Genomic DNA, 14,299 nt, shown 5'->3' on the forward strand with positions numbered 1-14,299 from the left:
ACGTCTGGATTTTCCTGGACACTACCAGGATTTCAAAAGCAGAATTCCTGTCCGAGCCAGTGCTTTCTCCTGGATCAACAACTTTGGAGTGTCCTGGCCTTTACTTTTTGAAATATATATGGCAACTTAAATATTATATCTCAAAACAGGAAGGGAATGATCACCATGGAAAGTCTGCATCAGCAAAAGTTACTGGGGCAATGACAGGTAGCAATTTAGCACCCCCACATGCATGCCCCCCCCCGTCCATACCTGGATATGTCCACCAAAAGTATCAAAATGGAAGAACTGGCACTCTTTGCCAGTGTAACAGGAATCTTCCATCTCTCCCTTTATTAAGATGTTCCGAGTGAGAACTCCGACCTCAGCCCTCATGTCCACTCCATCAACAATTTCTCCTATATGAAGGAACTGAGGGATTTCTGTTTGAAAGAAAAGTTCATGTTCAAAGGCAAAGCAAGTGAAAAATGGAGGTCTCTGATTCTTATCTGTTGTGAATGTATGCAACCTGCTAACACAGTTAAGCTTCATTCCTGGAAAGGCAGAGCTATGGAGTGGAAGATGAATCTTGTCCCACCTTGGAGTTCATGTGATCTAGTCCTATGCCTGCCATGTGTCAGAAAGAAAATGAACAGGTATGCTGAAGTTTCCACATATGGTTTGATCTTATGAAAACCTTCCTAGGATCTGTACAAATTTGAGGAATGAAGCCCATACAAGCGTTCATTCTTTTGTTCACAGATGATTCTGCCATACAAATTATTTCTAAGAACACTATCTGGAATGAAAAGTGGTCTAAAATGGCCATGTGCAGATAGATGACCAAAAACATAAATGGGAGATGAGAGACGGTTGATGTGGCAGTCAAGAATTACTTTCTTCCAAATCCTTTATCATGCTGAATTTATGTAGTTTTAACATTCACACCAAAATTTAGGGTAGGACACTTACATTAGACAAGGAAAGTGAGTGAGCTACTTTAATACAGTGGTGCCTCGCAAGACGAAAAGAATCCGTTCTGTGATTCTCTTCGTCTAGCGGTTTTTTTCGTCTTGCGAAGCAAGCCCATTGACGGATTAGCGGATTAGCGCTATTAGCGGCTTTTAGCGGCTTATCTGCTGATCGGATCAGCTGATAAGCGGCTTAGCGGCTTAGAAAAAGGGGGGAAAGGAAAAAAAAACCAGCAGGAACTCGCAAGACATTGTCGTCTTGCGAAGCAAGCCCATAGGAAATTCGCTTTGCGAAGCACCTCCAAAACGGAAAACTCTTTCGTCTAGCGAATTTTCCGTCTTGCGAGGCATTCGTCTTGCGGGACACCACTGTAGCTTCAGAAGCTGAAAATATGATATGGCTTCCCAGGCCTCATAGATACAGTTAGGAATAATTTTACAAATAAATATAATATTTAATTTCTCTCTCTCTCTCTCTTTCCAATGTTTTATCACATATTCCTTTACTTCGCCTTAAAAAAACAACCCAAAATCAAACTTCTCCTGTTTAAAAGTGGTCTTTTATCTAGCAGAATCCAGTATTTTTACCAAATCCACTTTTGCCATAGTGAAAATTCTCTTTACTAAGTGGGCTGGTTTCATGGCATAGAGTAGAACAATAACAAAGCACCAAAATGGAAAAAAGCTAAACTATCATGTATCTTGGTCTCACTTCAATAAAAGCTTTAAGTTCCAAATTACTCTTTTCTGAAAGTGTCCAGCTAACACTTCAGTCTAGCTATGCAAGTTCTGTAAAACTTTTATTGACCACCTGTGCAACAGCTCTTTCATAACCATGTAGGGAACATATTTTTTTCTAAATGCACATAGCATAGATGCAGTTTCAAATCAAACTCGTTAGCATGCGAACTACAAAAAGTAACAAAGAAAATAACTTAATGTACACCTCCAGATGTTAACAGCTCAAATTAAGTTTATTTCTCCCATCAAAACCTAGCAAGACTGTACACGTTTGAAAAGTAGGAAGGGATGAGGCTCTTGACACATTTTTGGAACACTGAAGGAAACTGGATATTAAATGAACAGAAAGCTGAAGAACTGCTTCCATATGGGAGTAATTTGCTTGCCTTTCCTCATTCATCTGAGAGGGCATCTGCAGATGCTGAAGTCCAAGAAGCAGAAATTAAATTTCACTAGTAAGATGCTGAGATATGTATTTCAAGCAAAAGGAGCAGCTGGGCACACCAGAAAGGTTTTGCCCCAGAGAATCCTCAGAAATCATATGAAACTTGCACAGACCACAAGAGGAAATAAAAATTTCTAAGACAGCACTTCCTAGAACTTTAGGCTATTTACCTTTGCACACAGCTAAATGTGTATCCAAATGCTACCTGCATCTCTTGGCTTGAATTACCTCTCCCTTCCCCCTACAGTTACGAGGTCCAGGTATGGATGGTTCCAACTCTTCCTGCCACCCCACATCCAAGCCTTGAACCGCAAATATACACCACCAACCATCTCTACCGTGATCACCTAACCATAACTCCCAGTCTCACCACAGCTCCAAGCTGCACAGATCAGCTTGCTTTTCCTAGCTGGAGCTCAACAAGCAAGTGGTAGGTCCTCTGCATGGGGAAGATGGAGAGATGCTACTGGGTGACAGAGAAAAGGCGGAACTTTGCCTCTGTCTTCACCCAAGAGAAAGCGATGCCCAACCTGGCGATAACAGAATAAATGATCTAGGGAGGGAGGGGAACTACTATCCTGATCTCCTAACTCCATACAAGAGATCTCCAGCTGTTAATGTTGCAGATATGGCACAAACACTGAAGGAAGAAAGAGCAGTGACACAGCAAAGAATGATAAATGCCTGTGTGGTTAAGAGAGCAGCCCAAAACAACTGAGCGAAAGGAAAGTGCATAGGACATTAATCAGTAAAAAGGGAAGCTGTTTTGCACAAAAGGGCAAGCTGCATTTCAATCATGTCCAGAGCAAAACACAATTTAGCACTGACATATGCTACACTTGAGATATGAAACTTCCCTTCCTTTGTGCTGATACGTACAATGGTGTGTGTATGTGTCATGTCAGGGTCAAATGAGGATCTTAGGCTGCAGTGAATGTTAAGCAGCTGGAAAAGTTTATCAATGCCGGAAAGTCAATGTGACTGCATTTATACTAGGCATCAGGACCACAGACACAGGGAAAGCAAAAGCTTGCACCATACCTTTAACTTTGATTTGATATCTATTGCATTCTGAACAAGGAAGGAGGGTGAATTCTTCTGCCTGGTACATAGAATAGTCAGTGCTGGCAGCAACAATCTGGTCTTCAGGCTTCCAGGTACTAACATCTTCTGACAGATCCAGTATCACACCATGCACTGCTTCCACCTGGAAACCTGACTTTGGAACACCTTAAACAAATAAATAAATAAAATAAAACAAAACATATTAATTTATTTTAAAAACATATGAATACTATTTCCGCAAATGCTCAAACATTTACACATTAAAACCAATAAACAAGATTAAAAACATTGTACAGCAGCTAAGAGGAAATTATCAATTGCTTATTCTCTCATGTGATTCCTTATCCACTCCCCCCACCCCCCAAAATATTCCCATGCTTACTGAAGCAAAGACAACACTGCACCATCCATGCTTCAGAGGGAGGTGTCAGCAGACTTGTGGTTTACTTAAAAATTCACAGAAATGCAAAACAAAAAGTCTTTAGTAGAAAAGGAGGAGACTCTTGAGAGTCCCATGGACTGCAGGAAGATCAAGCCTATCCATTCTGAAGGAAATCAGCCCTGGGTGCTCACTGGAAGGACAGATCCCGAAGCTGAAGCTCCAATACTTTGGCCACCTCATGAGAAGAGAAGACTCCCTAGAAAAGACCCTGATGTTGGGAAAGATGGAGGGCACAAGGAGAAGGGGACGACAGAGGACGAGATGGTTGGACAGTGTTCTCGAAGCTACCAGCGTGAGTTTGACCAAACTGCGGGAGGCAGTGGAAGACAGGAGTGCCTGGCGTGCTCTGGTCCAGGGGGTCACGAAGAGGCGGACACAACTAAACGACTAAACAACAACAATCCTAAGGGGTAAACACCCTGCAAAACACCAGCCTAAATAGAGACTCAATAACCACACAATTCTGATTAAGAGGAAACAAACTGAAAACGAGGTAGGAAGGAGAATGGAATGGTGGGGAACTAAAGACAGAGGAAAAGACCAATGAAAAAAGAGTGAACCATCTATCTCAGGGACGTTCAACTCCCAAGAGACTGTGATCTACTTGGGGGGGGTGGCAGTGATCTACCCATGGGGGGGTTGGGGCAGGTCAAAGTTCTTGAGCTTAGTTTTGAGGGGGGTGTCCCAAAGTTGTTGACCTTTTATTAAACAGTAAGTTTAATGAATCAATGAATGAATGAATGAATGAAAACTTTTTTTGCGTCAGCCATCAGCCATAGCAACAAAAAAACATTGTGGCATACACAGAACAAAATAAGCAGTCAATTATATAACACACACTGCTGAATCAGCAGTCAAATTGCGGACCTTATTCTGATTGCCCCAGCTAGAAACCTTGCAACCTTTGCTGTCATCTGCTCCTCTTGATCTGCCAGGAGACAAGACACTGTGGCAGTGGTTGGGCGACCCGGAATGGACAATAAAAGAGGGGTGATAATGTCATAATGTCTTTGTAAAAAGTGCAAGCCAGGGGAGCATGCACCACTGATTCGGTGCTGCCATCTCCACAGTGACATAAGCGTTTTTTGTATGGAATCTGTTGGAATCGTCCCCCAAGTCCAGCCGAGGGCAAGACATTCAATCTTGCGAGAGCAAAAGCGTGTCTGTATTTTGGAATTGCTAGGTTATGCAGACAGGGTGCCAGAGAATCAAAGTGGGAAAGTGGTCATACCATGGGCAAAATTTCCTTATTGTGGCCAAGTTGTTCTGACGATCGATATCATTTAGGCATTGACAAGTTAGACTGTTTGCTTTACTATAACCCACGGTGAGTAGCTGTTGTGGGGTTGTGCAGTTTTTGATAGACTATTTTAGATCAGGCACTCTTGTGACAGTCTTGCAGCACTAGCGATATTAGACCGGGGGGATTTTAGGCGAAGCCAGAAGTCAAATCTCCTGCGCCAGATCCGTAATTCTTCCGAAGGGAGATTGGCCTCTAAGTGTAATGATGGGTTTGGGACACAGGGTGGCACAGAAATAATTTGCCTTAGAAACTTTGATTGGACAGCTTACGTAGATACAAGGTAAGTGCCAGTCCAGATCTGAGCCCCATATAATAGCTGTGCTAGGGATTTAGCTTGGAACACTTCCAGGACTGATGGTATATGTTTGCCACCTTTTGTGTGGAAAAAGTGTGTCAGGATTTTGGCGCTTTGGGACGCTTTTTCTTTTGCACATTTCTGACAGTTTTCCAAAACAACAACTCAATATATATAGAAACAAATAATTATAATAATATTCAACATCTGCAAATAAGTTTAACTTTATTATTATTATTATTGGCAGCATAGAATCATAGAATCATAGAATCATAGAATCATAGAGTTGGAAGAGACCACAAGGGCCATCGAGTCCAACCCCCTGCCAAGCAGGAAACACCATCAGAGCACTCCTGACATATGGTTGTCAAGCCTCTGCTTAAAGACCTCCAAAGTAGGAGACTCCACCACACTCCTTGGCAGCAAATTCCACTGTCGAACAGCTCTTACTGTCAGGAAGTTCTTCCTAATGTTTAGGTGGAATCTTCTTTCTTGTAGTTTGGATCCATTGCTCCGTGTTCGCTTCTCTGGAGCTGCTTCTCTGGAGCAGCAGGTTGATCTATCCTTCCATCTTGCTGTATTCTATTATTTTGGCTATAAGCACAGGACTGCTGATAATGCCAAGGTTGCAAGTTCGATTCCCTTATGGAGCAGCTGCATATCCCTGCACTGCAGCGGGTTCGACTAGATGATCCTAAGGGTCCCTTCCAACTCTACAATTCTTTGATTCCATGAACAGAATAATACAAACTACATTCCCTTTTGGATTTTTGCTTTGGAACAGACACTTCTGGTTTCCAGCAGGATCACAGCAGACAGTGGACAGCACAGGTGCATGGAAGGAAGGTGCGTTCAGAGTTAAGTAGTTCCAGCTATACAAGATTGTTTTCAATTATTGCATTACCTGTATTGCTTTTTTTAAAAAGAATAAAGTATATTCATACCATCATCCCATTCACTGAAAGCTCTCACAGCAAACTTCTGACCGTCCACAGTAAAAAATTCTCTTTGTGCGATAGCTTTCCCTCCCGTGCTGTGGTTTTCAGAGTTTCTCACAGACTCACTACACGATGAATCTCCATCACCAATTACACCAACTAAAGCCCAGGCCTGCCTGGAAAAAATAAAATACATGTTTAAGTACAAAATTCTTCCTTAGTGCAGGTGTTTACAAGTAGCAAGAATGCAGCATGTACAAATGTAATAGAAACTGTTATTCTTAGTTTTCTGAAACATTCTTCAAAATCCGTTTTTTAAAAAAGGAGAAATAATTTTATAACTTTGGGGCATAAGGCTGTAAGTACTATTGCTATCATCTCCCTTGTCAGAAGTCACAAAAATTTGCAACACTTGCCATATCCCTCCCCCCACAAAAAACCCTGAGGATGTATATAGACTGCTGTGTCCTACTCACAACTGCTTGTGAAGAAGTAGTGCAAGCCCAGCTCTCAGTATGGGAAATGGAAACATTAGACTTTAATTAAATCCCATAATTGTCTGGAAAGGAGTACTTTCTCCTCTAAATGGAAACCAATGACATATATTTGTATATTATCCAATAAAAAGGAAAATCATAAAACGAGTAAATGATATTACATCCCTAACTCTGTGAAATTCATTACATTTTCTATTGTGTTGAAACAACTGGTAGGGATGGAGAGGGTGTTATGCCTCACTGATAAAGAGGCAAACAGGATTGGCATTTTGAACCACAGTGCCTTGCCATAACTCTTTGGTAGGTCCATGCTGAAGACCAATAATGGAAAAACATTTCCATGCCTATATTTTCTGGAGCCTTGCTGATAAAAGATTGCCAGCGCTGCAGCTGGACATTTGAGTAGGCTGGCATGGAGCCCTCATTGCAGACACCCCATAAATTACGTGTTCAAGAGCAGAAGGCAAGCCAAGAGCCTCCTCCAGACTCTCTTCTCTAACCCCAGCTTTGAAAAGCTATACTGCCCTAGCATTACGTCCATGCCTCTAGTTACTCCTGATTTTCCTATTAGCTTTAATCTAAGCCAGCTCTGACTTGGCAGCACCAAAACCAAGGGATTTCGTTTTCTTCCAACCATCCCTCTTTTCCTTCAAGTTGCATGCCAACTGGTATCAACATTTCCAGCAATTCTTACATTTAGAACCTCCACAAGTGGAGAGCTAAATTTAAACAGCACACAACTGCTCAAGAAAACTGTTGTGTGATATTTTTAGCTCAGTGTTCTTTATGAAAAGCTTGTACAGTCACCAGTTTTAAACATAACAGTCCAACTGCAAGTCCAGGCACCTCAGATATGGATGTTATCCACTCTCGTTTGAATTGGCTAGGATGCCTGCGGAGAGGGCTGACACCATTACAGTGAAAAAGCATAGACTGTACTATGAACCTCTGCAATGTTGCAGGTTATGGATTTAAAGGGGACAAGGGAGTGGCAACAGCAGACTGCTTCCCTTTCAAAATCAGAGCAGTGAGGACTCTGCAAGACTGCGCTCCAAAACCATGAACTGCTCTGCAAACACCATAAGAGCACACACATTCCCCATCTCATATGCAAATGAGGGGGGCGGAGGGAGAGGGAGAGGGAGAGGGAGAGGGAGAGAGAGAGAGAGAGAGAGAGAGAGAGAGAGAGAGAGAGAGAGAGAAGGTGTCTCTTAAAAGGAGCTTCCAGGTCCCTCCAGCTTCCACATTATAAGCTCCTCATAGAAACTTTAAAAACTGCCTTGAATCAGATCAGACTAGCTCAGTATTTTTGACATTGACAGGCAGTTGCTCTCTAGGGCTTTCAAACAGCCCTATACCTAGATATCTAGGGCATTCTGCAAATGCTCCATCGCTGAGGGACAGCCCTTCCCCTCCCTGCCAAGACACAAGAATGCTAAGGAAGATTCGCCAGATGAACTTGATAGAGAACCACAGGCAGCATGTGTGAGGCAAGACACAAACTGAGCATTACCAAAGAACCTAGCACAGAATACAAAACCCTAACACTGCATCGAGGGTGCAGGCTGCTGCACAAGGATGTCAGTAGATGCAGAACTGGCCGTGTTAAGGTAAACACACAGGCTCCCTAAAATGTGACTGGAAATGCCTTGAATGAACATTTACTGCATTCCAAGGCATCAGTTTTCAGGACAGAAAATGTGTGCACAAGGCTCCCAGCATATTTAGACAGGACTTTTGTCTTCACCCTCAGTTGGAGCAAAGGCTTAAGCTTTCAGGGAGAGTTACTTTTTATGCAGAATTAATGGTTTCATTTGAAATATCTGTTTGGAACTGGGAGAGAAGCAGCTGGTACAGCAAAGTGCCTGAAATGATCCGACTCACAAATTAAGCTTTAATAACAACATAGAGAATGGCAAGATGTTAGGAAAGGGGGGAAGAGATAGAATTTCTACTCCCCCCCCCCAGACCAGTGCTTTTAACCCAGTTGCTTCATAATAAAAAGGTAAAGGGACCCCTGACCATTAGGTCCAGTCGTGGCCGACTCTGGGGTTGCGGCGCTCATCTCGCTTTATTGGCCGAGGGAGCCGGTGTTTGTCCGCAGACAGCTTCCGGGTCATGTGGCCAGCATGACTAAGCTGCTTCTGGCAAACCAGAGCAGCACAGAACACGGAAACGCCGTTTACTTTCCAACCGGAGCGGTACCTACCGGTATTTATCTACTTGCACTTTGACGTGCTTTCGAACTGCTATAAAATTGGCATTCTTATTTGAAACTAGAACAGTAGCTCTTAGTAGGTCTTCACTCTATGTTACATCATTCATATACAGTGGTGCCTCGCAAGACGAAAAGAATCCGTTCCACGAGTCTCTTCGTCTTGCGGTTTTTTCGTCTTGCGAAGCAAGCCCATTAGCGGTTTAGCGGATTAGCGCTATTAGCGGCTTAGCGGATTAGCTGATAAGCGGTTTAGCGGATTAGCGGATCAGCTGATAAGCGGCTTAGCGGCTTGGGAAAAAGGGGGGGGAATGAAAAAAAAACCACAGGAACTCGCAAGACATTTTCGTCTTGCGAAGCGAGCCCATAGGAAATTCGTTTTGCGAAGCACCTCCAAAACGGAAAACCTTTTCGTCTAGCGGGTTTTCCGTCTTGCGAGGCATTCGTCTTGCGGGGCACCACTGTAACATGGTTATGAACTACAGAATACATTTGCTGGGCACATAAGTCTGCTGATGCTGCATTTCAAATTATCCAAGAATTTCAACTCAATGGAATAGTTTTCTTACAATTCTATTTAAGAATATAAGATACTGGGTTACGTTGCATCCAATGGTGCATTCATGATAATGGAAGGTTGTTTGATCCAGTAGAAGTTTCTGGCTGTAGATAAGAGAAAGGCAGTATCTGCAAAATCCTCATCAACCCCCATCAGTCCCCACATGCCCCAAAATTTGCTTCCGAGCTGGGTGGCTCCTGAGAAAATAGGAAAACTGTGAAACTTTCCTCCCAACCCTATTCCATTGAGGGAAGCCTCCACTGGATCAAAGACCCTGCTGTCCGTGTGAGGAACACCCATGGATACAACTCTATAGTGTTTCTCTAGTATAAGCACGGGGCATGATTCAAGAGGGACTGCAAATGCAACCCTCCCACTAGCTGGAAAGTTCAAGGAGTGTAGTAGGGGGCCTTCAGCAAGGAGTTAAGTATGAAACAGCAATGAGCAGCAGTCGGCTTGCTTGTGACCTTGGCTCTGCAGCAGTTGTAGCTTCTGCCTTTCAAGCGCAAGGAAAAGCTCAGTATTGTTGGAGCCAGATCCACATGGTGCAACTGTCAAGTACAGGCCCTCGCAGGGCTAGAATTTTAGCCAGCATAGAAGAAGAAGAAGAAGAGTTTGGATTTGATATCCCACCTTTCACTCCCCTTCAGGAGTCTCAAAGCGGCTAACAATCTCCTTTCCCTTCCTCCCCCACAACAAACACTCTGTGGGGTGAGTGGGGCTGAGAGACTTCAGAGAAGTGTGACTGGCCCAAGGTCACCCAGCAGCTGCAGGTGGAGGAGTGGGGAAGCGAACCCGGTTACCCAGATTACGTGACTACCGCTCTTAACCACCACACCACACTGGCTCTTAACCACCACACCACACTGGCTCTCATAGGAGAGTCAATGTGGTGTAGTGCCCCCGGGGGACAAATCCCTCTGGCCAAAGTCAGCTGCCCATCTCAGGCCTGTACTCAGCCAGCTACCAAGCCAGCAGCCAAGTTGCTAAGATGAACATGCTTTTTAAAAAAAATTAAAAGGGGGACAAACAGAATGAGAAGGAAATTCCTAGCTCAACTTCCAATGCCTGTATCTTCAGGTGACATATAAAGATGACCAAAGCTCTGGTTCTGAATAGCCCAGTCACCCCATGAGGCAAAGAAGCGCAAGTCTGAAGTAAAAGAGCCTGCTAAAACACACCAAGTTAAAGTAGTAGTCAAATTTACATTTACAGTGGTGCCTCGCAAGACGAAATTAATTCGTTCCGCGAGTTTTGTCGTCTTGCAATTTTTTTCGTCTTGTGAAGCACGGTATCGGAAAAGTTTTGGAAAAGCTTCAAAAATCACCAAAGTCTTCAAAAACCTCAAAAAAGGCTACCACACCGCGTGCTATGAGTTGCTCCTCGAAGTCAAGTCGCAACTGTATTAACGGTGTTAAGAAAAAGGAAACAAACTTGCAAGACGTTTCTGTCTTGCGAAGCCCATAGGGAAAATCGTCTTGCTAAGCAGCTCAAAAAACAAAAAACCCTTTCGTCTTGCGAGTTTTCCGTCTTGCGAGGCATTCGTCTTGCGGGGCACCACTGTACTAGGGAGGCCATGCAACAAGACATTCTCTCTCTAATCCATCAGAAATATCCCCCACTTCTTAATTCATGCTCAGCATGAATCACCACTTCACTTAGGAAACAACACTGGAAAGCAATCTACTCCTTAACCTTTCCTCTAATGCCATTATAGCACCAAGAGTGAGATACCTCTCACTTGAAATGAAAGAACGGCTGCACACAGTAGTGAGATGAATCTGTCTCCTCTATTATTTCAAATACACTGGACTGGCACAGGCTTAAACAATTCTACCCTGTCTTTTCACAATAAGTGTCATCACGGTGGCCTACAACGAACTATAAAAACAATCTGAAATGAATCCACACTGAAATAAAGCAGTAGTACCCTTTTATACAATCCAGAAATATCATATAAAAAAATTAAAGCAAACAATAAAAGAAAATGTTTTGAAAAATGAAAAGGGTTTTATCTGTCTTCTAAAACAATTGGACAGTCAGAGGAATCTTGCACAGAGGTTAGCTAGAGAAATGAAATAAACTTTCCACATTTTTCTTTTAAACAATTTCAGGACTACAAGAGCTGAAGGTAAACCAATCACAGCATGTTTCATCATTATACCTGGAATCCCTTCCCTTCCTCCTCATGACTTTTAGATGCCGTTTCAGGGCAGAGTAAAAGCACACCAGGGAATTTTACAGGATGGGTCTGCTTTCAAGATCTTTCACAGAAGGGACATAATTCAAAGTGAGTCTTATGGCTGCTTCTTAGAAGATGGTTTTCCTGCACATATAGTATTTGTATGTGGGAAAACTGTAGGTACGTTACATGTACCATGTAACAAATGCATGTGTCATGTTTGCAGTGCATGTATGCAGGGGTGGATTAGTTGACTCATGTGCGAAGGAAAGACTTTGCTTTCATACTATCAGTTGTTAAATACACAAATCAAAGAACTGAATAAAGGAATTTACTTTTATTATACCAAACGATCCACAATAAATATGTATATGGTTTCAACTAGCAACTTCTGGCTCTCCCCCAGCCCAAAACCTCCAATATTCCTAGAGCATGTCCTGAAGGCTAGGTAGGTTTGGTCAATGCCTGGATGGGTGACCACCCAGGGACCATGGGCTTTGGTGTCCATGATAGAAGAAATGTAAGAAAATAAATATTTAAGGTCAATTTTAAAATAAAAATTTCTAAAAATTTGCATACCAAGTTTACAGTTTCAAATACTGGCACACAGACATTCAAAAACAACGAAGAGAAGCAGTGTTGTGGTACTTGTCTGTATAGCTAGTATTAATTCTTGCAATGAAAACCAAAATAACAGAGGGGGAAGACTTTGATGCAATGTAAATTTGAATATAGGGGTGCAGCATGACGAATACCCAAAGGAAAATATATGCATGAAATTTTGGAGTGTTGCATGGTCATATTACTGAAATACCCTAATTCGAGGGAGGAAGGGTATACAGTTACAACTTCAAGCTGAGTTGTTATAATTCACAAGGGTTTATAACTTTAAAATATTAAACTAACCATCTTCCTTGTGCTGCCTCCAAAGATATATTCTGAAGCACAACCTATCATATTCATACATTTGCAGAAGTCAAAACATGAGCTAGAACATACAGGTTGAACTCCAAAGGAAATTTAAATTAGTTTCTTTTCCCCCACAAGAGCACAGAATACATTTTTTTTATTTTTTACCTGTAACTCAATCCTTTGACAAGCTTACTTCCCAGAAGATTCTGTATTGTTGTTCTGGTTTCATCTAGTAGGTTTTTAGCAGCTGAATCTCCCACAGCAATAGCAACAATGCGACCAAAATCTTGGCCTTTTAGGAAATCCTGAAGTCTCCTGCTATCATTCTGAGATTCATAAGTATCAAATCTGTCCATTGCCAAAACTTGTGCAGTGTCTTGATCAATAACTCTCACATTAAGGCCTCGGGAAAAATCCTTTTCAAAAGTATATGAGCCAGAGGCCAATCCTGAAGAATACAGAGTCTTTGACAAAGAAGTCCATGATAACTTCTGAGTTCCATGCAATTCCAGTGTTCCACCAGGGCCAACACCCACAAACTTTTTGCCAAATGTTGGCACATAATCACCTTCATCCATTTTGCCATATAAGGTGATAGTTGCTTTGGATTTATAACGACATTTCTCTGCTCCAATATGAAGCGCTCCACCATCCTTTATCAGGATAAACCGTGTTCGTAGTGTTATATTTCTGGATCCTTTTTCATCATCTCCAAAGACGAGCAATCCTATAGGGAACAATGTTTTTGGTAAGCAACCAATAAAGTAAGTATTAACCAACTATTTTTTGAGGAATAAAAATTTGCTGTGGTATAGAAAAAAAACACTAATCACTGCATTAATAACAAAGCTTTAAAAAATTAGTGAGCATTATATTTCAATACACAAAGCAGTTTTCAAAAGGAAAACTGCATGACTCAGTTTGTCAAGGAGTTATCAGAGGAAGGAAAAGTACAAAGAACCAAAAGCAGCTGAACAAAACATTCTGCACTGCATCCTACGAGCCGGATCTTGCCCTTGCAAAGTTACCAAACAAATCTTGCTGTGTAAGGCTCTTAAACACTGATGACCAAGCAGTATTTTTAATCTGCAGGTATTAGATATGCCTGGCACAGCTGCAAAAAATGTACCGAAGGAAGTCAGGAGTAATAAATGTTGAAAACAGACCAGAACGACAACATAATAACAAAGAAGTAGCTAGATGGGGAAGATATGCAGATGTATAGACTTGGAAAGGATATTAAAAGGAAGAAGCAAATTAAGTGAAAACAGTTGTAAAAGTAACATGGCCGTGCTTACTTTCCTCTGAGGATTTAGCAGGATAAGGATGGCTAGAACAGAAACCACCAACCAGGTGTCCAGATATTTTGGACTACAGCGTGAGGCTGACGGAAGTTGTAGGCCATCTGAAGTCAGAGGCGGTCCCCCCATGGCATGGGGTGAGGCAGCGGAAACCAAAGAGGCCCCAATGAGCGCCCCACCTGCCCCACAGGAGCAACCCAGGTAAGGGAGGGAGAGGTGGCAGAGCTCAGTGTAAACTTCTCCCATTGCTTTTTCCTACAAATGCTCTAAGTTAACTGCTATGAAGAGAATGTTTCTTTCTCCACTGCACAGGAAGTAAACTGGGAGGAAACTTCCTTTTGGATGGATTGGGTTCAAATGCCTGTTCTGAAGCTGCTCTGTTATTCAGCTCTGCCTGCTCCCTGTTCCAATATAACTTGTACTGAATGTAAACAGTAAAAAATTATGTCATTTG

At 42.4% G+C, this 14,299-nt stretch overlaps 1 protein-coding gene across 4 annotated transcripts in view; it reads right to left on the minus strand.

Moving 5' to 3' along the window:
* Window positions 1–14,299, minus strand: part of CEMIP2 (cell migration inducing hyaluronidase 2) — a 64,772-nt gene that overhangs the window by 29,682 nt on the left and 20,791 nt on the right. For all 4 annotated transcript variants that reach the window (XM_081213548.1, XM_081213546.1, XM_081213547.1 and 1 more), the window contains exons 4-7: window positions 12,710–13,271; window positions 6,186–6,355; window positions 3,178–3,366; window positions 253–422 (exon numbers count right to left, since the gene is read on the minus strand). In XM_081213548.1, coding sequence (XP_081069674.1) covers window positions 253–422; window positions 3,178–3,366; window positions 6,186–6,355; window positions 12,710–13,271 — 1,091 coding nt within the window. The remainder of the gene's footprint in view (window positions 1–252; window positions 423–3,177; window positions 3,367–6,185; window positions 6,356–12,709; window positions 13,272–14,299) is intronic.

Source organism: Podarcis bocagei (assembly GCF_964188305.1).
Source record: "Podarcis bocagei genome assembly, chromosome: 11".
Taxonomy (NCBI): domain Eukaryota; kingdom Metazoa; phylum Chordata; class Lepidosauria; order Squamata; family Lacertidae; genus Podarcis; species Podarcis bocagei.